The sequence below is a fragment of the Siniperca chuatsi genome, linkage group LG8 (assembly GCF_020085105.1).
Source record: "Siniperca chuatsi isolate FFG_IHB_CAS linkage group LG8, ASM2008510v1, whole genome shotgun sequence".
NCBI classification, from domain to species: domain Eukaryota; kingdom Metazoa; phylum Chordata; class Actinopteri; order Centrarchiformes; family Sinipercidae; genus Siniperca; species Siniperca chuatsi.
In genome coordinates, this window is record NC_058049.1 from 9002070 (window position 1) to 9029497 (window position 27428).

At 37.8% G+C, this 27428-nt stretch overlaps 2 protein-coding genes and 1 long non-coding RNA gene across 8 annotated transcripts in view; 2 read left to right on the forward strand and 1 right to left on the reverse strand.

Annotated features, from left to right (window-relative positions):
* Positions 1–3120, forward strand: part of slit3 (slit homolog 3 (Drosophila)) — a 252796-nt gene extending 249676 nt beyond the window's left edge. For all 4 annotated transcript variants that reach the window (XM_044204612.1, XM_044204611.1, XM_044204614.1 and 1 more), the window contains one exon: positions 39–3120. In XM_044204612.1, coding sequence (XP_044060547.1) covers positions 39–292 — 254 coding nt within the window. In that variant the 3' untranslated portion in view covers positions 293–3120. The remainder of the gene's footprint in view (positions 1–38) is intronic.
* A 145-nt stretch (positions 3121–3265) lies between these two features.
* On the forward strand, positions 3266–25947 carry LOC122879950 (signal-regulatory protein beta-2-like). 3 transcript variants are annotated; one of them, XM_044204617.1, is made up of 7 exons: positions 3266–5561; positions 23010–23099; positions 23242–23568; positions 23838–24194; positions 24383–24523; positions 24690–24745; positions 25178–25947. In XM_044204617.1, exons 2-7 carry the CDS (start codon positions 23033–23035, stop codon positions 25328–25330), a joined length of 1101 nt encoding a protein of 366 aa, XP_044060552.1. In that variant the 5' UTR covers positions 3266–5561; positions 23010–23032; the 3' UTR covers positions 25331–25947. The 3 variants fall into 3 exon arrangements, with proteins under 3 accessions (XP_044060552.1, XP_044060551.1, XP_044060550.1); XM_044204616.1 differs by lacking the exon at positions 3266–5561 and having other exon boundaries at positions 23030–23568; positions 24837–25947; XM_044204615.1 differs by lacking the exon at positions 3266–5561 and having other exon boundaries at positions 23030–23568.
* On the reverse strand, positions 6921–10341 carry LOC122879951. The gene is made up of 3 exons (XR_006378817.1): positions 9802–10341; positions 9429–9586; positions 6921–8144 (listed from the first exon to the last, which is right to left on the reverse strand). It is a non-coding gene; the product is annotated as an uncharacterized LOC122879951 (long non-coding RNA).
* Positions 25948–27428: the final 1481 nt, after the last annotated feature.

A 27428-nucleotide genomic window follows, 5' to 3' on the forward strand; every position in this document is an offset into this window, starting at 1 on the left:
ATGTGTGTGTTTTATGTCCTTTCTCCATTAATGTCCAGTGCTTACATGTCAAGGAGAGATGGTGAGGGAGCAGCTGAAGAGCCACCACCCGATGAGAACATGTACATCCACCAGCAAGATTCCCCGCATGGATTGTCCCCGATCCTGCCAGGCCGCAGCACCCCCAGGTGTTTGCTGTGGCGTCACCAAGAGCAGAAGGAGAAAGGCAGTTTTCCGCTGCACCGACGGCACCTCGTACTCCGAGGAGATGGAAACTGCTCTGGAATGTGGCTGCTCCAAGTGCCCGTTGTAACAGCACCACAGTTTGTTAGTTTGTTTTGCAACACCCACCGCTGCCATTTTGTGAATTCTACATGTCAATAAGGCTGTCGCTCTGAGATTTTTCCACGTTGACGAGCACCACCATTATGTGATTTTGTTTTTACACATTCAGTTTGACCGCCGCCAATTTGCTGCCAAGAGAAAAAACAAACAAAAACAAAAATGGGACATGTGTGCGTGTTTTTTGACAGAGAGAAAATATATTGTAAGATATAAGTGAGAAAAAACATAGAACTTATTTTTATTATGGATTTTTTTTTCTAAAAGATGATAAAAGGACTGATAAGTTGTTTTTTAATATGTTGATTATATATTGTGTTACATAGTATGAAAAGTTATTTTGTACCTTGTAAGGAGAAAACATACACAGCAAAATAGATTAACATTCCTTAAAAGTATATGAATTTATATGTATGTATAAATCTATATAAATATATACCCTAACCCAATGAATTTTATATTTTCAAAGTGTATTTGCATGATGTTAATGTGAGTGCTGATGTGTGGGAGGCTTTGGACACTGAGAGAGGAGGGCTGAGAGAGAAGAGCTCCCTTGATTCCACAACAAGGAAAAGGTGGCGGTATTTTGTTTCCCTCTCTCTTGGAGAAAAAAAGGAAACTGTATGTGCCTAGCAAACCTGCTTCACTATATAATGGACATCATCCTCACATGTGAGTTCTTTGAGAAAACATAAAAGACTCTTTCCACAGAGATGATATAACAGGTTGTTCTAATATTGTGTTATTCTTTAGTTTGCTGTTGCACACCAGACTTGGAGCCACATGAGGTTTGACACGAAAATCTGAAAGACATTTGATTAATATTAGAAATTAAACATTATACATCAGGAATTCCCATTCAAATCAGCAATAGTGAAATTATACTGTAGATTCAGCATCATGCTGATTCTATAATTATTAGCTACTGAGATTTAAAATGTGTTTTAAAACAGATACCAAGGCAATCCCTGATGAGTCATGAGAGCTCATAGCTTAGGTTCAGGTGGAAACAAGAAGCCATTTTTAATCAAACCAAACATTCACATAATAAACAAGTTTTTTTAAGGAGTAACTTAATGCCAGGCTGAAAAGCAGTGTTTCAATGTTTTAAGTGTGCATCACTGCTGAGTGTAGTTGGTTGTGGTCAGAAGTACTGTATGCTTTGTTGCACCTGTAACCACCTCCAACAGTGATGTGACAGTGTACTGACACACCCTGGGGTGCACTTCAGCATCACTGCAGCACGTTGAGATGTTAAATCACTGGAGCAAAAACAACATTTTCAGCTGGTTTATGTTGCTCTTTAAATAGCTGCTTCACATGAGAAGATTTTTTTGAGTGTTGAATAAAGCCATTATGCCAAAGTCAACTGTATTTGCCTTAACATAAGTATGTCAAAAATGATTGACTGAAAAATTGTTGATTGTTGACAAAGTTCAAGTGCCTTGGTGTAGTTATATTTTTAAATTCAAAAATGTTGCTGCAACATTGTCAGCGGCTGCTACTGAATATTTGATCATTTTGGATGGATAAAGGCATTGTTATGTCGCATGTGGCAGTTGACACCGGTCTCCATGACAACACAATCAAAAATCTATGGTGGCCTTCTTTAGTTCCCAAAGGGAATGTACTTACATTCAATAAATATCCCTCTCTCCTAATCAGGTTGTGTGGGCAGGCCCTATGAAATGTGTAGAAATTCTAAAGCAATTGAAACAATTTAATTGAGTCAAAACAAGAGAAGCCTTAATCACGCCACAGTCCTTTTGGTATGAATTATTTGTGGTAGAAAGTATATCTTCATAGCCTCATGTTGAATGTGAAATTGCCAGATCAACAAGAACCCATTTCTTTTTTCCCCTCTTACAGTGTTAATGTGTGATGCATTCAGTGTGTTACATGATAACATTATATAATGCAGATTGTTTGGTGGACCATGGTGTGCTTTAAGGTGCATACGGAAAAACTATTTTCAGTTTTAAGTTTAAAGTGAAGCTTTTTGATAATTTGTTAATGTTTTAAATTTTCCACATTGACAGTGTGGGGTGGAGGTTTAAAAAAGTGACTTGCAGTCATTGACCAAAAGACAGAGTGCTCCAATCTGATCACAGCAAACCTCCACATTAACGACTCAGTTGCCTGCTGCATCAATGTAGCTTCTGTAACTTTGTCACATGAAAGAATCCGATTTGGACCAAGGTACCACAACACAGCTGAAAAAAAAAACTTTCCATAGATGACTAACATTATTAAAAGTATAACAAAAGACTATAATGTAACTACTACTGTATTGTTTACTTTATACATTGTTGCTTTGTTTACAATAGGTGCAAAATTGTCACACTTTTACAGTTAATTTACAGCTCTACTATTCTGGGTTTGAGACATGTCAGTATTGTCTTTGTCTGTCAATGTCAGTTTACACACCTTCTGTTTCTTCTACCTGATCCTTCTTCTCACTTCGTGTCTTCATGCCTGTCCCTTCCCCTCCCTGCTTCTCTCTGCCTTTGTCCCTGCTTTGTCTCTGCCTTTTCATTCTTTGCTTCCATTCCTGTTTTCACAACAATTTGAGCTTTTATCTTTTGCCCCCTTGCTCTGTTCATCTCCTCTTTTCCTGACCCTAGTTCTCCATTGTGAACAGAATCAAACACCTTAGTTATTAGTTATTGACAATAAAAATAACCGTTAAGTCAGCCATTTCCATTACCCAGCTCTTAGGTTAAGAAAAACACGAATATGTGAGTAATGATAATTGATACTTATGTTGAATGTTAAAATTAAACTACCATTGAAACTATACTATACTTCCATGTCTGAGTTCTTGAGAAATTAATTCAAATCTTAATTTGGGCAACAAAATCATTTGTCGCATCAATTTTGATTACGGACCAATTTGTTTAAGTTCCATGTCCAGGTCTGGTATACCTATAGTTTTTTGTCAAAGCAAGTTGCAAAGTCAGTCTTATCCAAATATTTGGGTAAAATATGAGCAATATGTGGTATTTTTATGATTTTTCAGATTTTCTATCCATGGTGGTAGCGTTGTTACTGACTAGGAGATGTACTGTACCATCAAAACATTCTGCAACAAATTGTATATATTGACTGAAAGTACTTTTTTCTTTCGATACCTTTGATTAAGTAATTTTCAAATTTTAAATGTGTTCATTGAGAAAAAAAACTCAATATTTTTTCTAACCTTTCTTTAAACAACTAAACTCAGCTAGTCAAGATTATTTAAACCTGCTTCCAATAACAATCCACTGGTCTTACTACTGTAGTTTTTCTGGAACCATTTTTTCATTTTCTTGATTATGGTGGACAAATCAGGACCAAGGAATTAAAGGTTAAAACAAATTCTGTGAAGAATACTTATTCTTTTTTATTCTAAAATTGTCTTTACATAGTTTTTATTGATCCTCTTATTTTTCCTTTGATCTCTCAGCAACACGGATGATAAGAGCATTGACAAAATCTCCTTTATATTAATATGGTGGTTAACTTATATGATTAAAGGAATATTCACTGGTAGACTAGGGGCGATCACTAGGGCTGGGTATCGGCACTGAAATAACCCAGTACCAAGTAGTATCGAAACTTCTCCAGTCAAACGATACCTGCATTTGATTCTTTTTGTACCCAGATCTAGATAAAAATTACTATTTTTATGGTTTTGCTTTGATTTAATGCGACGTGTGATTGGCCTGCTACCGCAGCTACAGATATTAGCTAGCAGCTACATACAGTCTGTGGTGGTGAAGTCGAGTGCAGTATATTTGAAGGAGTTGGCAGTTCAGGTTGCCAAGATGCCACCAAAAAAAAGGGTATCGAATGAAAGACTTTATTAGTATCAGTATCACTTTAAGGGCACTGATATTGGTACTGGTATCGTAATTTTTTAGATGATACCCAGCCCTAGCGATCACCCCCATGGGGCCCCCCATGTTTGAAAAAAACATAGCAAAAGTGCCCTCTTGGATCCTACTACGGTAGAAAAAAAACGAATGAATGTCCTCTACGGTGCCTTTCCAATGGAGAAAATGTGATGCAGTGCCATACAGGCTGCCCTACATACTAGAAAATTATTTTTTTTTAATTGTTGTACTTAATGTAATTTTTAAATTTAAATCTGAGTCACATGATAAAACAATTTTAATCTTAACCAGGGTTTTGAACTGTTTCACCATAAATGCATCACAACTGTCTGAGCGCTGGTGCCCCACCGCATGCAGCTGCTGCCCTTTTTATTTTTTCTCCCCTGTGCCTCAGACAGCCTGTGTCCGCCACTGTGTAGGAATGGTAGGAATACATGTGTACATGTGATGTAATGTGCAAAGCATTTAGAGTTTATGGAAACATCTAATAACAACTAAAATCACCATTTGATTTTTATGATTTGAAGGCGAGGGCATTTCAATTAAATTAATCCAGCTTTTCCAAAATTAAAAACTGAACTATTAACTACCCTAACAAGCATTTGGTACACTTTGAATAAAGCTGCTATCCAGTTTGCGTCAGTGCCCTGGTGGCAACAAGCCCGGACCCCCTTGTGGCACCCTTAACAAGCCAAGCCAGGACTTCTCACTATCCAAAACCTATGGAGGTCACAGCTATAATTTTTTTGAGGACTGTTTTGAGGGAATGCAAAAATAGTCCTCCCCATAAATACTCGCCGTGACTTTACGGGGCTCAGTAAAAATCAATGTCATTTTTTTCTTAGTCACATAACAGACATTTCTGTTGTTGCAGCCATGATCTTCCCCATTTATTTTTATTTCCTCAAATGAATAAAACAGCGGCATGTAAATGTCAGCCAGCCCATGTGGTCAAACATGATATTGCAGCCGCCTTATTGAAGTCTGCTGAAGGGAAGCAGGTGAAGCTGGCAGTCTTTGATTAAAACACACTGAGTGTCAAACAATCAGATGCAGCCATGCAAACGCGAAACTGTGAATGTTCAGGTCTCTGGGAAAGAAACTCTGAAGTAAATTGTGAAACCAGTCATATTCTGACCTCACAACAAGCAATAGAAAGTTTACCTCATATACAATGAGACAACCGGGAGAGTCAGCTTGTTTTCCAGGGCTGCTAATGATAACAACTCCATGTTTTTGTAAGACTAGTTAGCTACTAGCGATGGAGTCTGTCAACAAACAAACTAAATCACCATCACAGAAACAGTGGGACATGTTATGGACTCCACATGAAAGAAAGGAGAATGGTCTTCAACTTCAGATAACGTGAGTCATTTACACTATCTGTCTGTCTGCCCCCCCGATGAGATGCTTCCTGTGGCTGTGTGTATAACCACTTGCTGTGAAGTTGTTGCTGCTACAAAGGAGGTCATATTCTTTGTGGTTTGCTACATTGAAGCTGTTGTGTTGTTGTGTGCTGGCTACATGGACACAGAGCCTGAATTGCTTTGAATAATTTGCAGTTTCTCCAGTGTTGCATTTACTGGTTGTTCATTCACCTGTTGTCTGTGTGTGATTTGTGAATAAGCCTGTGCATTAGGTCTGCTGCTACTTGCTTGAGATCATTTCTTCCTTCTCATTTTGTTTTAAGCTGCACTGTAAGTAATGAGCTTTAATAAGTAAGCAGACTAGAATACGTTAGGCTTGTAGGCATATAGATAAGAGTGTGTAAGTCATGTATTTGATACATGCATTGATGCTTTTTGATATGACTGCAAGTTCTTTAATCTGTGAATGATTTTAGTGGTAAGTTTTATTTTTTTTTTGTATTCAGTACTTTTCTGGACCTGTATCAGAGTATAAGCTTTATAGTACTGTACATATTTGTGTAAGTCATATATCTATGATATGTGCATTGTTTCCTTTTTGATGTGAACATAAATCTGTTGTCTAAAAGTTTACTAATTGAATGTTACGTGGTTTTTATTACATCACCATGGAACCATACCAGAAATCTTAGTTTGTTAACTTTGTTGGTAAAATGACACATTAGCCTACTTTATGCAGAATTTCTCTAGATGCCCCTTCTGATTTGGTTTCTAAACCACTCTGCTGCTAAAATGAGTGCGTAGCTAATTCAACTGGCCCCTGTAAAAGAACGTCTGGCACCAGTCTGGCCCTTGTGGTTTAAATGAGCTAGAACAGCGTGCTACCTTCAACTCTTATTTGTTAAAGAGTAACTTCACCCAGTCTAATAATCTAGCTTGCCGTGACAACTACTGGTGACAATATGCTTCTTCCACAGCTGGAGCAGCAATGTAATGTAACATGGTGCTATAGTACCAAGCTACATCAAAGCTGACACAAAGAGCAGACAGGGGAAATAAATGCAGCGAGGGGATGGAAAAGGTAAAAAGAAAACAAATGTGTGCAAACTAAGAACTTTAAAATACTACGCATACTGACCTTTAGACCCAACAAACTGTTTTTGTACTATACAGATAAGGAAAACTAAAACAGGTAAAGGGTTGACGATGGTTAAACTAAAATGAGTCTGCTGACACCTCATGCAGCTCTAACGTAGTACATGTTAGGTTGCGGTCAGGTCACGTATACTCTGAAGTCTCGTGGTCAAAGGTGAAGAAATCCCCCTCCACAGTATCGCTTTTAGGAAATATTTTTGAAACAGTATGTAGACAACATACTGCAAGCCTTTCATGAGCTACTTTTCATTCTACAGATAAATGATATTGTCATTATTCTAACAGACCTCGATGAAATAGTGCCACCGCTGAGCATGCAGCATCAGTGGACCAAGAAAGTACAAAAGTCAAAATCTCCTGGCTGATCATCAAACAATCTCTTTCCCACCAGGGGATGGCAGCAGTGTATAGACAGAAATGAGTACTGCATAGCCAGAGTTCATAAAATGTATCATTTGGAATTTGATTCATGCTTTTATTCACAAACAAGTATTAAAGTGAATATTTTAGCATAGATGGACCAATGGGAATCAGACTGAACATGCTGTAGGAGCACCATAAGTCTTTACTATTTTACTGTACATGTAATCCAAATTAAAAGGAATAAGTCACAGATAGAGCTGTTTGTTATTGTGTTTGTGAAAATAGTCTAAACATAGACCACAAAGTTAATTCTAATATATAATTCACTGTACAATGATAGTAATATACTGTAATTAGTGCAAGTTAAATAGATATTGCTAAAGGCTGTACAGTATTGTCCTTGTATATTAATAATAAGTAACTGGACATTGAGGGGCACTGATGTTCGGGTGGGTTTACCCATATCATCCTCAAAATGTTTAGAAACCAACCTCATAAGAACTAAGTGTCCATGTGAACAATCACATAAGGGGTGTTTTGAGGAAAGCTTGTGACATAATTCAATCCGGGCTAACCAGTTAGACTTTATTAGCAAAAAGTATGATCTCACTCATAAGCACTGCAGTGAGAAATTATGAGAAAAAACAGAGGAAAGTGTTTACATTTAAAAATAGAGACTTTCCCATTACAGAAAGATCATGGGATCAGTCTTGTTAACATCTGCATTGCAGTGTGTCCATAAAAAAGCTGTATTTTAGATTTACATGATTTAGATTAAGCAGAGTGAGTGATTGGTGTGAAATGTAATTCATGAAGATACACTGATAAAACAAAAACAGAAGTCTCTTGTCTACACTGTAAGGCTTAGACTTTATATGGTGTAGACAAGATGTATGTTTTTGCTTTCAGTTAATTTAAGAGAGTGCTCAAACTTAATCCTCTTCAGTGCCTGGTTGTTTGAGGTGATCATGTGATTTCACCCGGCATCACCACAAGGCCCACAAGAAAGTCTGAGACGGCCTGAGAGAGGAGGAGGAGGTTGGTGGTGGTGGTGTGGAGCTGCCTGGAGTAAGAGAATATCATCACAATGAATATTAACTAACACCAACAGTATCATCACTGACAAGATAGAGAAATAAGAGCAGTGATTATAGTTAAAACCTGTTCTCACACACAGGTCTTAATCTGAGGGCTAGATACGAAAACGTCCATCGGCTATCCTGAAGCTGCTTCTTCTTTCTGTAAATATAACTATCTATATATAACAGGTATGAGCATTGCTGAGGTGCGTATCTCTGCCTGAAGTGGGAGATGGAGATGATGACCAGCAGGTTGAGAGCTGCAGAGAGATGAAGGCTAGAAAGGAGCATAACTCCAGTCTGAGGACGCATCGGCTTCCTGCAGGAGTTGCTGTGGAAAGCAGAGTTCCGCTCCTTCCAGGGTCTCGATCGTCAGAGAGAGGAAGAGGAGCTCTGGCAGATTTCTGACCAAAACGTTCTGTCATTCTGCTGATTTATCTCCTCATTTCCCCATTTGTGTCGGGAGCTTGTAGTAGGGTACTACATAGGCCTGATATTTCAGCCCAAGCCTGAACCAGCCGGATATTCCTTGTATGCCTTGTCCAGGGCCCAGCAGTTTATACAACTTTTCAGCCTGAAGGCAGTATTTTATTCTTTCAGTCTTTCTGAACTTTTCTCTCTAGTTCAAACTGATATTTTACTATAAATACCAACCCTGTCTTCTAAAAACGACATTTGTATACCAGAAATTTGCAACAGCGAATATGCTTAGGAAAAAATGTAATACTGCCTGGATTAAGACGCTGTAGTCCTTCATTCGTCCAGGAGTGTTCTATCGTAGAAAAGGTTTCAGTCGTAGTCATCTGGAGACTGTTTTCAGAATCAAGACGTTTCGAACTGACAGTTCCCGTCCAATTTTTTCACAATTGAGAATGACTTCCGGATGGGAGCCGAAACGTCTTGATTCTGAAAACAGTGTCCAGATGACTACGACTGAAACCTTTTCTACGATACTGCCTGGATTATGTTTTTTGTTTTTTTTTTAATTATCAACATATTGAGAAAATGTTATTGAACATAGCTGCAAAACATTCACTGACAACATTATACATTCATGCAGGCCACTGAAATGTGATTGACATTTGAATGGTTATATATGGGCAACTGAAGGCACTTATGGTTAAGGTTAGGGAATGATCATGGTCTTGGTTTAAAGGCACAGGAAACTCAAAATCGTGAATTTGTAGCTTAATATGTATTAAAATATATATAATAATTTCACCAACTGCTGTTAATTCTATGTTGTTTCTTTACCTAAATGTTATTACCTTTATTTCCTGGTTCAGAAAAGGGGTTCGTGCGTTTGGCTCTGTTTCAGCACTGAGAAAAGCAGGTCCAAATGGGGAGTGCTGCTCCACCTGGGCATCTCTTTTGATGTTTGACAGGAGGTGACTTCTTGACCTCTGAAGTGTTGGTCCATGCAGGTCTATTACAGGTGAAATGTATATTTGGAGGATTTTTCACCATGAAACCTCCACAGAGATCATTCCAAGTGGCAAAGAATAAGGATATTCCTGTGCAGCACGAATTTGCAAAACTGGATACAAACCAAACCAAACTGAGCTGTAAACTGAGAAGAAACGTGTTTTGTTTTGTCAAAGTATTTCTGTCCTCTTGGCTAAAAGAAATCTGTAATGTTACCTTGTCCTCCTTGACAGCGCCAGGTTCACTCGGATGTGGGCCAAAATCAACTCTGTTTCATGGATCCTGACCGAGCTCAGTACCGACAGTAGTCGGGGCATGGTTACGTTACACCACCGGTGCAGACACACGTGTTGATTAAAACTGAGACTGACAACTGAAACTAGGGCTGAAAACTCGAGATACTCGATTACTAAAGATCATCGATTCAGATTATTTGCATCGAAGCTTCGTTTAATCCACAAACTACATACAGCTGCACTGCGTTTCGCTCGGATGATTATTACCGTCGCTGTGTGTGATCAGAGATGTTCAGAGCGTCTTGGGTGTTATTTGACAGCGCGGATTACAAAAAGGAGGAAGAGAGAAAATAGCGAGGCTCGCAGAGAAGAGACAGGCCAGAGAAAGCGACAGAAAGTGTCCACAAAAACTCTGTACAGCGTGTCTGTGCTTCAGCAGAAAGCATAACGGTACAGTCGCTGCGTCCAGGCCACACAGAGGACCCGACACAAGGTGGCTGAAGGCTAGTAAAGAATACAGGCTATGTTAATTATGGCTATATGTAACGGCTTGTTAACAACGTAAATCAATGTGGTGGCTAGTTATGATGTCCCTAAGTTAGCTAGGTTTTGTTCAAGATATTAACCACAGAAAATAAAATGCTGCTGTCAATTTGTGAAAGCCTGAGCTTCATTCATTATTCATTCCTAATTTATTATGATAGTCACAGTTCCTGTCCACTCGTTTTTGCCTCCTACAAATGCCACAAAGAAAGACAGTAAATGCTTACGTTATGCCTGAGCTGTAGTTAGGTTGAAAGTTAAGTGTATATATATATATACCTTTTTAAAGCAAAAGGTGCTTTTGTAGTTAACAAAATTATTTCTTTAAACCCAGAATATAATATGCTGCTTAAATGCACTAAATGGGTTTAGTTTAAAAATGTAGATTTTTCTAAAAAGGAAACCAGTTGTTCATTTTAAGAGACTCGTCTTATTTTCTCTTTTGCGTATTTACTATGGCTCTTGCTTAATATAGCAAAAGTATTTCTTATCCGATTACTTGATTAATCGGTGGAATAATCGCTAGAATACTCGATTACTAAAATAATCAATAGCTGCAGCCCTAGCTGAAAATGCATCCATTGTAGACGAGAGACACGTAAGGGATGCTGGAGCCAGTTGCTGTCAGAGCTGTGCAGAGGTTTGGGATGTCGTTTGGAGGGATTTGAATGCATTTTTTGAATATGTGAATCAGGCATGTTCAAGCTGAAACAGGGTGTTAAGTTGCTCTTGGACTGACCACAACAACCTATAATCATGTCAGTTGATATTCGCTCTATTGGTGCATATTCTTAAACAAAGGTTTCTTTACACTTTACCAGATTGGTAATTGAATGATCATTTCACATCTCATAATCACAAGATTTATTTTTTAAAATTACAAGATATCTATCCATTAATTTTGAGATCCTGTTTGTGCTGCTCACAACATGAAAAAAGTACATTCAGCAGCAAGATGTCTTACCAAACACAATCTCCTGCACAAACCTCACTGTCAGCAGTAATAGAAACTAATTCATCACTGTCCACAGCGAGGTCTGTGCGTTATTCAGAAAGTGTGTGTGTCCATGTGTGTTGTGGAACTACTGTCCACATCCTGGGGTAATGTACAGTAAAAATTGTATTTTCCAAAGTGAAACAAACACTGATCTATAAATTATGGCCAAAAGTATCTGTCCACGATTTGGGTTAAGCGAATCTTAATGCTTAGACACAGAGTGTTTCCAACTTGCGGCAACAGTTTGGGGAAGGCCCTTTCCCGTTTCAACATGACAATGCCCCTGTGCAGGTCAACAAAGAACTTGACTGGCCTGCACAGAGCCTTGACCTAATCCCCGTTCAACACCTTTTGGATGAATTGGAACACTGACTGAGAGCCAGGCCTTATTTCCCTACATCAGTGCCACTTCACTCTTGTGTAAATGGCTACATTCATATAGCGCTTTTATGGGGATTGAACTGCCAACCCTGTGATCAGTCGACGACCTGCTCTCCCAGGCTTTCCCAGAATAAACAAAACTAGGAGTCTACAACCATGCTAGTGACTCTGTGAGACCGAACTTAGGAACAGCAGTGCTTTGAGCTAAATATTAATGTCAGTTGTTGATATTTGAACTCAATAGCCAAACAAATACAACCCTCCCTTCAGTGCTCCTTCTGAAGCTCCGCCACCCAAATTCATGGACGTGTATGGCCAAGACAACGACACTAACAACTGGGCAATATGGCGGAATCCAGAGCGTCTGCTGCCTGAGGGTAAGTTAGCCTCGATAAGGGGAAGCAATTTTTATCACTATAAAAATACAGGTGGAAATGTTTTTTGTAGTAGCTACTGTGGCAAGTGTGACAATAAGCATGTCAATATTTAAATCCAATATTTAAAGCCAAATACTTATTTTACCCAAAGTCTACGCCGAGGTTAGCCTATGTATCGATAACATTATTGCTAATAACTGCAACAGTAACAGTAATTTATACTCTGCCGTCAGTGACAAATGCTGTAGCAAGTAAATTATTTTATACCAAGTTGGAAAGGTAATATCTCCGATGTTATTTACGTTTCATTATTATCATGGTGTAGCTCAGTTCCTTGTGGGCGAGGATGTGGAAGGAGGAGAGTAGCCGGCAGAAGCAGAGGAAGAGGCAGAGGTCGGAGTGCAACTGGTAGCAGTAGCCTGGAACCTGACGAGCACGAACGCCACCTGTTGCTGATTGGCTGGAATAGTGTTCAGTCCGAGCCACTTTGTTTGTTTCCCATCTACAGAGCCAGTATACAAACACCGGATCTTTTTTCAGCGCACACACAACGAAGATACGTGCTGAATAAGACAAGTGACACTGAATAAGTGTATTGGATTAGAATTGCTGACCTCACCTTTAAGACTATTGTGTATCCTGTGTGTGCAGAATGTAGCACAAGTAATTTGATTGAGGCTTTAATCAACTGCAACAATTTTTAAAACATATTTTAGCATAGATGGCCTAATAGGAATTAAACTGCACACTCTTTAGTGTCACCATTAGTCTTCACTAACATATTTAGCCCAAAATAAAGGGAAAAAGCATTTCACCGCTTGGCAGAACCCAAGATACACAACATTTGATTAAAGACATTTTAAAAGAAGCATTCAAAATTCACAAAACACTAATAGACAAAGCAGCAGGGGAGGTGGAGGAAGTTAAATTTGCTTAAAGCAGGTAATGGTGTAGCAGCAACCATGCTCAGCATTAGTGTATGCTGACAGAATGTGGTTAGTGGTAGACATAGGTTGTGGTATGTATGATGGACTGTGTATAGAACATGTGAGGGAGGGGACTTCGCACACAAAGGAACCAAACTATATAAAAGATTCAACAGTTTTCAGATACTTCCTCACTGAGCAGTGTCTGTGATACAGGTAAATACACTTTCATGACCTATGTTATGGGTTTGACAGATTTGTTTAGTTATAGTAAACAGCAAAATAATAACTAAATACTATGTTTCTAGGTTTTTTTTGCAGGAAGAACTAATAAGTAAAGAAGAAAAAAGGTATCATTGTTCTGCTTTAAGAAGGTTTCCATCTTCCACTCTTCAATATTACAGTGTCAGTAAGTATTCACACAGGGCTTTTATCTTGTGGTTGTCGTTTTTTGCATTTTGTCTGTGCAGGTTTCTCTGCAGGTCTGCAACTCATTGTTATTAAACATATTTTTAACCTATAAGAGCTAATTTTGCTTAATTTCTGTAAATCTCACTTTAGTCAACTCTGGTCACAGTATTGTTTGGTAAAACTGGTTGACATTTAAAAAAGTAAATTTTACCAGCCAGAATCTCTGTATCAAGTTGCATGGCAATCCATCCAGTAGTTGTCAAGATAATTCAGTCTGGACTAACAGACCGACATTGCCATCCACAGAGCCATGCCACTAGCTACCACCACTACCCTAAATATTCTCTTTTTTCCCGCCTTTTTTCATCAGGGAATCATGAGGATCCAGCTTGCCTGTTTGCTGCTGGTTCTGCTCTCTGCCATTGTGCTCTCTCAGGATAAAAACATAATTGCTCGTTACAAGAAGTTCATAAACCAGCATATCAATGAGACGATGAGTGTCAGTAAGTGTGATGATTCGATGCAAGCCAAGATCAACAAAAGACAAAACACGTGTAAGAAGAAAAATACCTTCATCCTAGCTGACATCACAACAGTGAGATCCATCTGTGTGGACAAAGGAGAGCCATGTGGTAAAATGACCAAAAGCCGCCAGCGCTTTGACATTGTTGTCTGTGAAATGACAAAAAAGCAAGGCAGGCCTCCCAACTGTCCGTACCATGGTGAAAAACTCAAGAAGAAAATAATAATCAAATGTCAACAAGGCTATCCTGTGCATTATGACAGAGACATTGGTCACTGTGAAAACTGATTAAACACCTGATGTGTACTTCACTTGCTTGTTAAATAAAATGCATTTGACAGCTTACATTTGTGTCAGTGGATTATTGCAAGACTGTATTATAAAACAGTAGTTATGGATATCATTAGAAAAAGTATCTATTATTTATAACGGTTATAGCATGATTGGACTGTGATTTGATTGAAAGCTCCAGAACAGCTAATAAATGGAGCTTTAGGTGAGAGTGTTTTATCATCTGCTGTCAAGATTGAACATTGAACCTTAAATGGAATGTTTGAGATGCTTCCCCAAATAATCTGACTTTACTGAAGTTTTGCTAAATTTTATTGATCCTATAGAAACATTCTAAGCCTTCGTGGTTGTTGATAAGATGGTTACACGCAGGAAAGCATGCAGCCACCCCTATCTGGTCATAAAGGACTTTCTAGGGTGCGTTTTGAACCAATTAAACAAATCTCCCTGGAAAGCTACACCAGCCAAGACGGTTTGACATACATGTTGAACAACACAGCCCTGCAGCACTGGAAACTCCTATAGGCTTGTGCAGGTTATGTTATCAGAATCAGAATCAGAAATACTTTATTGATCCCCGGGGGGAAACTCTTTCATTACAGCTGCTCACTATCACGAGCACTGTAGGTCACGTTACATGGAACTCACAGTGGTGTTCATGTTGCACACAGCATTTTTACATCTGTTACACCCTGTATATACCCTATAGCACCCTGTTAGATGGATCTGCCTGTGTTCATAGAACTAGAATTATAATACAGAATAATTGTTTCTGAGATTCTTCATTTTTAGAAAGAAGAGAGACTGGTTGACAGATGGAGACAATTTATTTTGACACCAAACTGTTTTCTGTATATTTATCCACCACAACTGCCAACAAGTAGTTTAGTTTATGGGGAAAACAAAAGATCAAACATGAGTACAGTATATATGTATGTATAAGTTTTAATGACCTTCATTTTGTGCATCAGAATACTATCAGCTGTCAGTATCATACATTGTTTTAAAAAATGTAAATATGATCATACATTTTTTAATCTTTGTAATCTCACAGCACTGTGTAAAAGTGATGCGCGCAACAGCCTAGGAAACAAGCAAAGCCACATGCAGCAGCTACACTGATGAACAAAAGTTGTGGCTGGACATTTCTCAGCTTTTCACAGGATGTTGGAGGTTAGAAGTGCAAAAAAAAGTTAGTGGTAAGTTCTCAATTTGTGGGCCACGTGCTTACAGTGACGCATGAAGATACCCCCCCCCCCAAGAATGATATTTCATGCCTCAACATCAGTGAAGAGGGTTACGGACCTTTGTACTCTCTTGGTCTGTCAATGCTGCATGCTCATCAGTGGTGCTATGCGGAAGTAGAGCCCCTCCTTCAGACCTATCCGCATCTGGAACTCTTATAGGTCCAGGATGATCTGACCCATGATTAGGGTGCTCTTTATCCTCCACCTCACAGGGAAGAAATAAACACACACCTGTAGCTTGTCCACCACAACTGTCAGGTCCTTTATTTCTCCCTTATGTTTAATTTGATGAAGTACATTCACAAACCATTCTTTGCTACCGTTTCTTGGTGTATTACAGTATTGTTAGGATAATGTAGCCTATTTGAAATCGATTTTGAGATCAATTTATTTTATATATTACCTTATCCCTATTTTAATATGAATTTAATTATCTGTTATGTTATATGTGTGTAGCAGGAAGGGACTACAAACTTTCATTTCATTAGGCCTATACAACCTTGTGTTGTAAAATGATAAATTACCTTGTACTTTGTTGATGGAAGCATAGCTAATGGAGGCATATAGAGGGCTTTTTATCCCATAGATATATTCATTAATTTATCGTTTCAATAATGTTAACACTTTTGAAATACGATACTTAGAAAGCTTTGCATCAGTCAACAAAGTTCTGCCTTTCTTGTCACAGTGATGTGCAAAGGTGATTTGCACAATTACCTTGAAAACAACCAGCAAAGCTGTGGTTGTTCATGTAGGGTAAAGACCGTGGCGGGGGGGACTCTTGTTGAAAAAGGAACATTCGCAGCTTTAAGTATGTAAGCCTACATGCTTTGTGTCACCTGTTATATAATAATCAACCACATCAAACTCCACACGGGTATCAAAATCAAACAAATATGATACAACAGGCTCACAGGCCAACTATAGCAGGGCACAGTATACTTTACACAGTATATTTTTTTCCTGATCTTTGAGTCAAAGTTAGTGACGTTTATGATATTGCCCCACCACGCTTCGATGGTGATGACAAGAATAGCATGCATGCCAGTGAATCACCCTCATGTATGAATCATACGTCATTAGCCTAATTTTACGCATTATCAATGATTATTAAGATACAGAAAAATATAAATACATGGCAAAACAGCATACTTAACTCAATATTTTAGAGACCCCCCAAAATTTCACAAATCGTGTTTTCAGGGGACCTCATGTCTTATTAATAATAAGATAATATTATAATAATATTATCAAGCTCCCCCTGGCTCCCCTGTAGTTCGCACCCTGGTTAAGACTAATTATTCATGATAGATGTGTGATGTCTTGAGGATATGTAGGAGGTTAGGGAGGCAAAAGATGAGCTACAGGACTAGTTTAACCAGTTTACCTGATTACGTTATATATTATTTTGCCTATATTTAAGTATGTGCTTGTTTTATAATACAAATTGTTGTGTAAGAGTATCAGGGCGCCATCTGGTGGTAAAATCCCCAACAGATCCTACCAGGGGAATGAATAGGTGAAAGCACGACTGAACCAGTTTTCACCTGTATCGTTTCATTTTTCAACAAGCCAAACAAATGCCATCAGCTATTTTTTTTTAAATGCTATAATCACAATGAAAGTAAAAAGTTGAGGCCATTTTGTGGATAAATAGGTCACTTTAATTTGGTGAATTCCCTCTAAGCAGGAACATGTATTGTCCATTGTAATACTGTGCAAGCATGACACTTGCTCTGCTCTTCACACCGGTTATAAATAGGATTGGGAAAGTTTTGTTTAATTTAATTTATCCCAAAGCATGTTGATGCATCTTCATTTTTTGGTTTCTAATTTTTCTTACTGTATTACCACATTCATAATAACATAAGCATTAATATCTACCACAGAAAAGTCAATATTTACTTACATAATCAAAACATAGACATCCATCTGTCGTCGGTGTGTAATCCCATTTAGAGAACAAAACAATTGAGTAATCATATGAAGTCAGCTTATTAAAAGCAAAAGCAACAATTAGTTTGAAACTAAATCTGGTACAATTCAGCAAATGGCAACACTTAGGTCTAATATGCTAATAATAGTCCCTTACAAATACATAAAATATTATTAACCTTTTGACTTTATCCATCAATGCCATATCTGTGACTGCAGGAAAACAAAACTAATTTGTTTACAGAATTTAGTAACTATATTCCTTCTGTATTCAAAAGCAAGTATTTAAAAAATATAAATGACCATAACCAAGTTCATGGGAATCAAACTGCACACCCTGCAGGGTCACAGTTAGTGCAAATTCAAGGGAATAATGTTTTTAAAATATGAATCCTTTTCTGCTGTTGTAACAATGCTCTTTTCTCTAGGCAGTTACACCTATTCTGTCCAAAACTTCATGAATGTAAGCTGAACAAATGTTTACAGACAAATTTAAATAATGACAACATGAGTAAAAATTATGTTTTTTGTGGTGATATCAGCGTTCCTTTTCAAAGGTTTGGAGTTTTTTAGACCATCAGGAAGGACATTGCAGAAGAAGATTATATTCCAATATCTTGGAAATACAATGGAGTTTTAAGAATTGGTTAAAGGTTAAATAAGGTTAAAAAACTCACTTGATGAATTCTCTGAACAAGGGATTTGGCCTACATGGCTTTACATGTGCTTTCATGACACGAGATGTCAGAAACTATGCTGCTTGTGCTGTCATGTGTGCCGGTATTACAGATTTGGTTGAGATCATATTCAACTCCAGAGGACGTGTTGTTGTTCATGCCTTATTGCACATTTTTCTCTAAACTGTAAAAACACTTTTCCCTTTGGCCAACTTAACTATCTTGCAATGCGAATTCCCTTCCCACTGTGTTGTTGGGCCAAGAAATCAAAGTTCAAAACAAATTCTATAAATGATTCAGCAGTTTACATTTCATTGTCACTGGTCACTGTCACTGTGTTCGTGATACAGGTAAGGATGCTTTTTATGATACAATGGGGTATATGTTTAAGTCAAACTTGTTGACTAAAAAAATATGTCTTCATTGATTTCTTATTCTGTTTTAGCTGCAAGGACTAGACAAAAGTAAAGAAGAACTGTTAACTGTTCTACTTTACACTTAAAAGGTTTATTTTTCTTCCTACTGTCTCTTTATTATCCAGCTGTCAATAAGAGTTTATATGGGACCTTCATTTCATGGCAGGTCTGCAACACACAAAAACTAAATTCAAATTGCCTTATTCTTAGCGTCTCAGTATTTTTACATTTCAGGATATTTCTATGGATTTCTGCTTATCCCAAAAAGCTGATATTTTAAAATATTGCGTGTGCAATCATTATCTGCACAATATTTAAAAAATGATTTTTTTATGGGTCTTAAGAGGTCCAGGGATTTAATTGTTTTTACCTCTTGTCAAGTGTTGAGCAAAATATAATTTGGTAACACTCATGATAATTCTGATTAAGCTTCAACATTCAGAAAGTTTTATTTACAAAAAAGTTTGTAACCAACAAGCTGATCACAATATGAACAATATTCAGTTACTACAGTCACAGCCTCATAAAATGTTTGCATTTGCATATGGAAAATAATAATGATAGCTTAAATATTGCTCACCTATGCTGCCATAAATTCTCTAACAGAATATTTTTTCCCACATTTTCTTCACCAGGGAATCATGAGGATCACGTTTGCTTGTTTGCTGCTGCTTTCTGTTACTGTACTCTCTCAGGATGCAAATGTCTCTCCCCGTTACAGAAAGTTTATAAATCAACATATCTACGGGCAGATGAGAGTTGGAAGCTGTGATGATGTGATACGACGTAGAGTCATCTCCAAAACCAACAGCAATGAGTGTAAGGAGACCAATACCTTCATCCGAGCCACCACCAACCAAATCAGAGCCATCTGTGAGGGTGCAGGAGAGCCATATCTTAACATGACCAAAAGCCTCCAACCCTTCAACATTGTTGTCTGTAAACTGCGAAACCAGGCCAGGCATCCCAGGTGCGAGTACCGTGGTAAAGATTACACCAGGAAAATTGCAATCAAATGTGAACAAGGCTTTCCTGTGCACTTTGAAAGAGACATAATACACTTTGAAAACTGATTAAACAGTAGTTGTGTACTTCAGTCTCTTGTTAAATAAAATACATTTGACAGCTTACAGTTGTGTCTGCTTTTTAATACAACCATGTGCAATAATTGAGTGTAGTTGTGAATAACGATGGAAACAAGATCATTAATAATGTTTACAGCACCACTGGTCACTGACCTTTAAGAAAATCGCGACTGTACAGGCTAATGGGAAAAAAATGATGCTTAATGATTTACTAGAGACATGTTGTCTGTTGATCCTTTATGACCCGTGGCGCACATAAAAGCTGTCTTTTTGATGTAACTCTTTATCTCTTTATAACGTAACAAATCTTGAAGGGAAGGCTGAAATAAAATAGACTTAGAAATAAGAATAAAGGAGCCTCCCTTGCTCTCCCAAGAAAGTCAGACTACCCTCCCTTCAGAAAAAATAAAACTTACAATACTATCCCCCTTCCCTGTAGCCTGTATTGAACTGTGACATAGCCAAAGTGCCTCATTATTTTGTTGTCCAAATATATTGCAACTAGAGAAATGTTTACAGTCCACTGGGTTCAAGGCTTCCCCAAAGCTGAAACTGAACCCTGAAATTCAAATTTTGGATCAGTTTGAATCAACCTGCTGCCTTCATTCTCTATTTCTTCTGGCAGCACTTTAAAGTGATGGGCCCATTTGTGTTTATTATAAAGATATCAAAGTTTAAAGGCCAGAAAGGAACTTCCAGAGTTAACGGGTCTGGAAAGATAATTACTTGTAGTGGTTTATCCAAACTCCACCTAAAACTGACACTAAAATAAGTCTGAATAGGTCAGACTCCACAGCAAAATTTAGACACTGAAAGGAAAAACTGTGTTCTTAGTTCTTCTTTATATTGTCATACTAAATGTTCTAAAAAAAAAAAAAACCCAAAACTCTTCAGTTTCTTACATCGCTAATCCACTAAAAATATTCAGTTATCCGAGGTAGGCAATCTGGTAAATATGACATGGTATACATTTCCACAGATTGCTGGTTTGCTCCATTAAACAATTCACCAGCACATGTGTTTTGTGGAAGACCAGGGGGTGTAAAAAAATACACATTACATCCTCAACCAAAACCCCCATTATTTGAGCTTAGATGTCTAATGACATAGAGACTACCGGAATTTACAGTCAACAAACATTTTGATTAGTTTAAATTAAGCTGTGACTTTCATTCTCATTGACTCAACAAACCATCTGCCAGAAGATGGCAGCAGAGTAAAGAGAGAGAGGACTATTTGTGTTTAATATTGTGTTAAGGAAAAAGGACACACAAATGTTACATTTTGAAAGCTAGTAACTACCAAAGTCAACATGGGAGATACAAGGTAGTACATACAAATGTAATGCTACATCTGCAACTATGACAAATTAACAAAATTACTTAATAAAATACAAGAGGTTGCTTTAATCAAAAGTAAGTATATAAGTAATATGTATTTTATCACAGCTTGCCTTGTGGGAATTAAACTGCACACCCTGTAGGTTCACCTTGAGTGTTCACTATTAATTACAAACAGTCCAAGATAAAGGGAATAATTCAGTTTTTAATATATGAAACCTGTTCTTCCCTTGTTAGGATTCTCTTTGCTCTAGGCCTTGGACAGTTAGCATCTTTATGAAGAGCGTAACGCTTGCGCACTAACTCCAAACCACAAATTTATTTAGATGAACAATGTTTTGATCGTAGTCGGATCTTGTCTACACATTTTCAGATTCACAATCTCTTTGCGCTAGCGTGAGCCGTTGTTTTCCCATGGAGAGACTGAAGATGCTGAACCTTGTGGCAGCCCTATCTTCGATGTTGCGGGCCGCTTGGATTTTTCACCCTGTCGCTGTTTGAACTTTGACCTTGTTTGTGGCTGATCTGACTCATGATGAATAAGAAGCAAATGTTCTGTGTTTCAGAATGTCTTTATATATCCTCTACTCTGAAGGAGGATAGTTTTAGTCAATGTTTTCTTTTGTGTTAAACTCACAAAACAGTCTTCAGTAGGCTCGTTGTATTGTGTAAAAGGCCTTAGGTACTTTAGAACTGTCTGAATTCTCATGAATATTATCACATTTAGAGGTGGGAGGCAGTGTTCGAATTACACCGTGGCCTTCCGGGGAGCCCTGTATTTTGGGGGTGGGAGGGTACTGTTCACATCCACGCACATACATGAATGCGCTCGCAACCTATGGTGCGTAATGTGCATTGAGTGTGTTACCACTAGCCTATTATTTATTTAAGGAACCTATATATACAGGAAAATATAAATTTATACAGAAAAAAACAGTGGCACCAAAAATTACGATATTTTGGAACTCCCCCTAAATTTCTCCAATGAGGCTGTCTGGGGAGCTCATGTCTCTTTCAGGGGAGCCGAGCTCCCCATAGCCCGTATTTCGAACCCTGGGGGGAGGTGTCACAACGTGAAGAACACAGAAAACATTTCAGTGGGTCATTTTCTTCTCCTCCTACTTTGACACTGTGTTTAGAAACAATGGAACAAATATTCTTTGATTAAAACTAAACATGACACCACACAGAAAAATAATATTTGTTAATTGATAACATGATAGGGGTGCACGGTGGCAGAGCGGCTACAGCTCCTGCCTCCCAATAAGGAGATCGTGGGTTCGTGGGTTCGATTCCCGGACCGGACCAACATCACACAATCTCTCTGGGTGGAGTCTGCATGTCCTCCCCGTGTTACCGTGGGTTCTCTCCGGGTTCTCCGGCTTCCTCCCACCGTCCAAAGACATGCATGTGTAGGTTAATTGATAACTCTAAAGTGCCCGTATTGAATGAATGTGTGAGTGAATGGTTGTCTGTCCTTGTCTGTGTCTGTGTTCGCCCTGCGACGAGTTGGCCACTGTCCAGGGTGTGCCCTGCCTAAGGCCCGAAGTCACTGGGATAGGCTCCAGTCACCCGCGACCCCCTAACGGGGACCAAGCGGTAGAAAATGGATGGATGGATGGATGGATAACATGATATTTTTATGTGTTGATATTCATCTGCCTCTTTGAATGCCACAGAAGAGAATAACAGCAGAAGTTGGTCTCCAAATGTCTTGGAAATGCAATGCTGTGTTTGAAATTAATTGCTATCCAGGTTAAAATGACTGATTTAGCCACAGGATTAAAACATTGCTTTAGTTCTTTTCTCACCTTTTCATTTCTGTGAACAACAAATCTGTGTTAATAATAGCTATGAATCAGGTGTTTTCATGACACGCTATGTCAAAACCAAACTACTCATGCTTTCATGTGTGCAGATTTGAAAGGCTTTGTTGAGATGTTTTCTACTTTGGTGGTACACTAAAGCCAACATGATGACAGACCAATCAGATTGTTTTTTTGTTCCCTCCCATTTCATTTTTCTCTCCCATTTGATAGAATCATCTTGCAGTACGCTCTAAATGATCTACTGTCTCAAGTGGAAAATGTTGATCATATTTTGCATCGGTCTCGTGTTCACAATCGGGCGTAAGTATGTGTACAAAATTCAGTTTCACTTCTGTTATGTTTCTATTATTGTCATCTTCTTATGGTAAATTTGGGGTAAAAGTATTTTATATGAATGTAAATCTGTTTGTTATCACTGGTCTGTATTTGATTTGTTTTTCAGGATGCATAGATGACCAAAGCTTTGAGACAAAGACTGTTGGTGTTGGAGAAGATGTGACTCTAACATGTAGCCGCCAGTCTAAATTGTCAGGATTCTTATTTTGGATCAAACTTGCTGCTGGAAACTTTCCTGAAGTTTTAGGAGCTACTTATACTTTTGATAGTGCCAACGTTAATAAGACTCCTCATATTACAGCAAAACAAGAGTCTGGAACATTTATTCTACATATTACCAAAACAGAGCTGAGTGATACTGCATTTTACTACTGTGAACAAGTGGTTGAACTACATACAACATTTCTGAATAAAACTTTTCTGAGAGTCGAAGGTAAATGGAGCAATATTCACTTTGTTAATACCTAACATTCAATTTCCAACTTTAGTTTTGAACAATGTACATTTCGCTCTTGCGTTCAATACTAAAAAATATTACATTTATGAAATTCATAAAAATGTTTTTTTTTCAAAACATGCAGAAGTTTGTGTTTTGCAAACCAAAATATATTTTATAGGGAAGGTTGATGGCATCATTTATAACTTTGAAATAAGTACTTACTTACTACACAATACAGAAATATTGTTTTACTAATTTCCCAGGACCAGAACCTGATATCACTGCCGTCATTCAAGTCCCTCCATCTGATCCAGTCCGTCCAGGAGACTCAGTGACTCTGCAGTGTTCAGTCCTCTCTGACTCTGAGAACAGAACATGTCCAGGAGATCACAGTGTGTACTGGTTCAGAGCCAAATCAGATGAGTCTCATCCCAGTGTCATTTACGCTCATGGAAACAGTGGTGATGAATGTGAGAAGAGTCTTGAGGCTCGCTCTCCACAGAAATGTGTCTACAACTTCTCTAAGAAGGTCAGCTCCTCTGATGCTGGGACTTATTACTGTGCTGTGGCCACATGTGGGGAGATCTTATTTGGAAATGGAACAAAACTGGACATTGAAGGTAAGCACCTAATTGTCATGTAAATTTGGACATTTTGCATATTTAATCTATTATTAGTCAAGCTTAATTCTTAAAGATCAGCTTCAAGTAAATATTTATTATCTACCAGGAGGCAACAATAAAGACAAATTATATACTTTTACTCCTCGTTAACTTTTGTTGTTTGTTCTTTTTTCTTAATATTTCAGCAGCCGACATGAGGTTGTTTGGTGATTCTCTAAGGGCCAATACAATGCTGTCTCTGTTGTGTGCTGCTTTGGCTATAAGTTGGATTGTTATAGCCTTACTGATGTACACCGTCCAGAAAAAACAGTGCAACTGTTGTAATGGTAATAAAACTTATGTCGCTCTATCACACATGATTTAGATAATTTTACTCGATAAACATTAGTGCTGTGTTTCTTAGGTCAATCTATCATTAATTTTCTAAATAAAATGAAATCCTGTACATCCTTGTGCTGATTGTTATTCGTGGTTTGTCATGTTTTAATCCAGCTGCTGGCCTGCAAAGAAATGCTGCAACAGCCACTGGTGATCAACAAAGCCAGCAGGTGAGTCATTTATTTTAAAGATAAGATGTTTAGTTGGTACATTTATGTTGACAGCTCCCATCTAACAAAGTTTTGCCATGTATGTCTATAGACTGATGAAGATTCATTGGTTTATTCTGTGGCAAACTTCACCAGAGGGGAATCTGGCAGGAGTGTAAGGAGAGGTGCAAATGCAGTAGAGGGAGAGAGCATCTACACTGATGTCAGGGTTTTGGGATAGGAAGAGCAACATATACGCCAAAGGTCTTAATTGACGTTTGTTTAAACACTTGTATGGTACACCATGTGGCAGATATTTAGCAGCATATGTTATGTTATATGGCAAATGTTTTCTATGGAGTGACATAAAAATGTCAGTTACTCTATCTATTTGGGCATGATATTTATATGTATTGGCTTTTGTCTTATTTCTGTTATTTTTATATCTTACAGTTTAAGACAACATGGATATGCATGATAGACCCACAGATGGGCTGTTTTGCAAGCTCAGTGTTAAATGTGTTTCCCACCCTGCCTGTCTCTTTTGTATGTACTAGAAATTTTAAGCTCTTATGTGGAAAGTTTTTATTCAAGCTTTCTAAATGATAACATTCTAACATAATAACTGACAAATGCGATTAAAGAATAAAGTCATGTAAACCTAACCTACAGTCTCAAATAATAGATTGTTTGTACAGTATGTAATTGAAGAAATGTTGGGTTTGAACATAAGAAACGTGTTACTTTGTAATGTATAATTATGTTAAAATTATCCCAGGAATTATAATTGAGAGAGCTGCTTTGTGTAGATTTAAGAAGTATTTAAGTACATTTATGGACATTCATGCTATTGACAGCAAAAATGTATCTCAAGAGTTTTAAGAAACTTAAGAAAATATAAGAATATCCAGTTGACTTTAATGAAGCCTTTACCACCATTGTTTCTTAATTTGGTGATTTTTAAACATAAGAAAACAATTCTTCTCAGCGGTCTGTTTCTGTGGTTTGATCCGATAAAACCAAATAAGTATTTTCACTCTGATGCAAAAGAAAATGGGGTTTACTAAAATATAATACTTTCACACTGGTAACAGTCTGTTAATAAATTCAGTTACATTTTGTGAGCAGTCTACAAATTGATATAACTGTCAGCCTTAGTAAACTAGTATCTTCCACTTGCTTAACAATGCGAAATAAAGAAAATAAAATGCATTTTTAAGTAATTACCCTGTCACTCACTTTTGTGTCCAATTCCATGCCATACATTCATTCTATAAACTATACATTACTACATTATTGTACTACATTATTACTACTGTAATGTTACAGTTTATCAGCAGTGAGTAATTCTCCATTTCTGTTGTGTGTTGCATTTTGAGACAACTGTGCCTATCAGGACCACACTCATGTAGCAAGCCTATTTAGTCTGCATGCTGGCATTTTCAAGTATACTAATTTTTTCATTTTTGCAATGTGGATGTACTGCATATTGAAATACAGCTAGAATATACGTAGCATGTTATTCAAACACTGGTGGAAAAGGAGGACATCGACAATGTTTAAGAGCCACGTTTTAAGCCTACATAGGCTCATTAAAAGATAGTTTAAGCTCACAAAGAGTTGTGTAACTTTATTCCCATAAAGAAAAAAAATAATTGTGGCCCCATGTATTTGTGTCTCACCAAGAAACACCAATGCCACTGTTTTGGAGTTTTTTTTATTTGACCCTTTAAAATGTGAAGTCCACAATACCACTGCTAGCAAAAGCCACTACAGTTTCTAAAATAACCACAGGGGCTGTCACACCAGATCTGTTCGGTGTTTGGTTCAAATGAATTCTCATACCTGCACAACAAAATAGGCCATTTGATACTGCCTTCAGAAATTGAGTCCCTTAATGGCAAGGCAACATGCCCAGCAAGTCCTCATACCTTAACTACAGAAAAGGTCATGTATCATTGCCACCAGTGAGCATTTCCTCATCTGCCACCTCTATGGTTAAGGTTTAAGTTCTAGGCAACTACAACTACTTCATGGCTGTGGTTAAACGAAACAGACATTGACTGTTGGAGGGAAACAGAATGCAAACTGTGTCTCCAGTGTCAAAGTCACTTTGTATGGCTAATCATCCACCCCAATAGGTCACTATAGCATCTGCTACAACTTTAACTACAACATACTGCTTCTGCCTCTGTCTCTAAGAGAGGGCAGGCATGATTCGCACAACTACTTTTGAACAAATGACTGATGCTGTGTCCCTTGTGATCCAGTTCATTTAGGCCGTGGTGGAAAGTAATTAAGTATGTTTACTCAATTACTGTACTTAAATACATGTTTGAGATTTCCAATGTATGTTACTTCATTCTTCTATTCTACTTTTTACTCCATTACATTTTTTGACAGCTATAGTTATTAGTTGCGTTAAGATTTTACATTAAAAATAGGATAAGATTATAAAAAGCCCTGTGGAGGGGCTCTGACCCCTTGGTTGGGAACCACTGGACTAAACTAACTGTATATAGTAGTTAAAACTACATAGCTCCACCTTGACAACATTAAAATGTTGCTTATACATTGGTGCATCAGTATTAAAAATCTGATAATGTCATAAAATTAGTCACAGGTACGAAACAAGTACTTTTACTTTGATGATAATACGTCATTTTACTTGAGTAAGATTTTGAATAAAGGACTTTTCCATGTA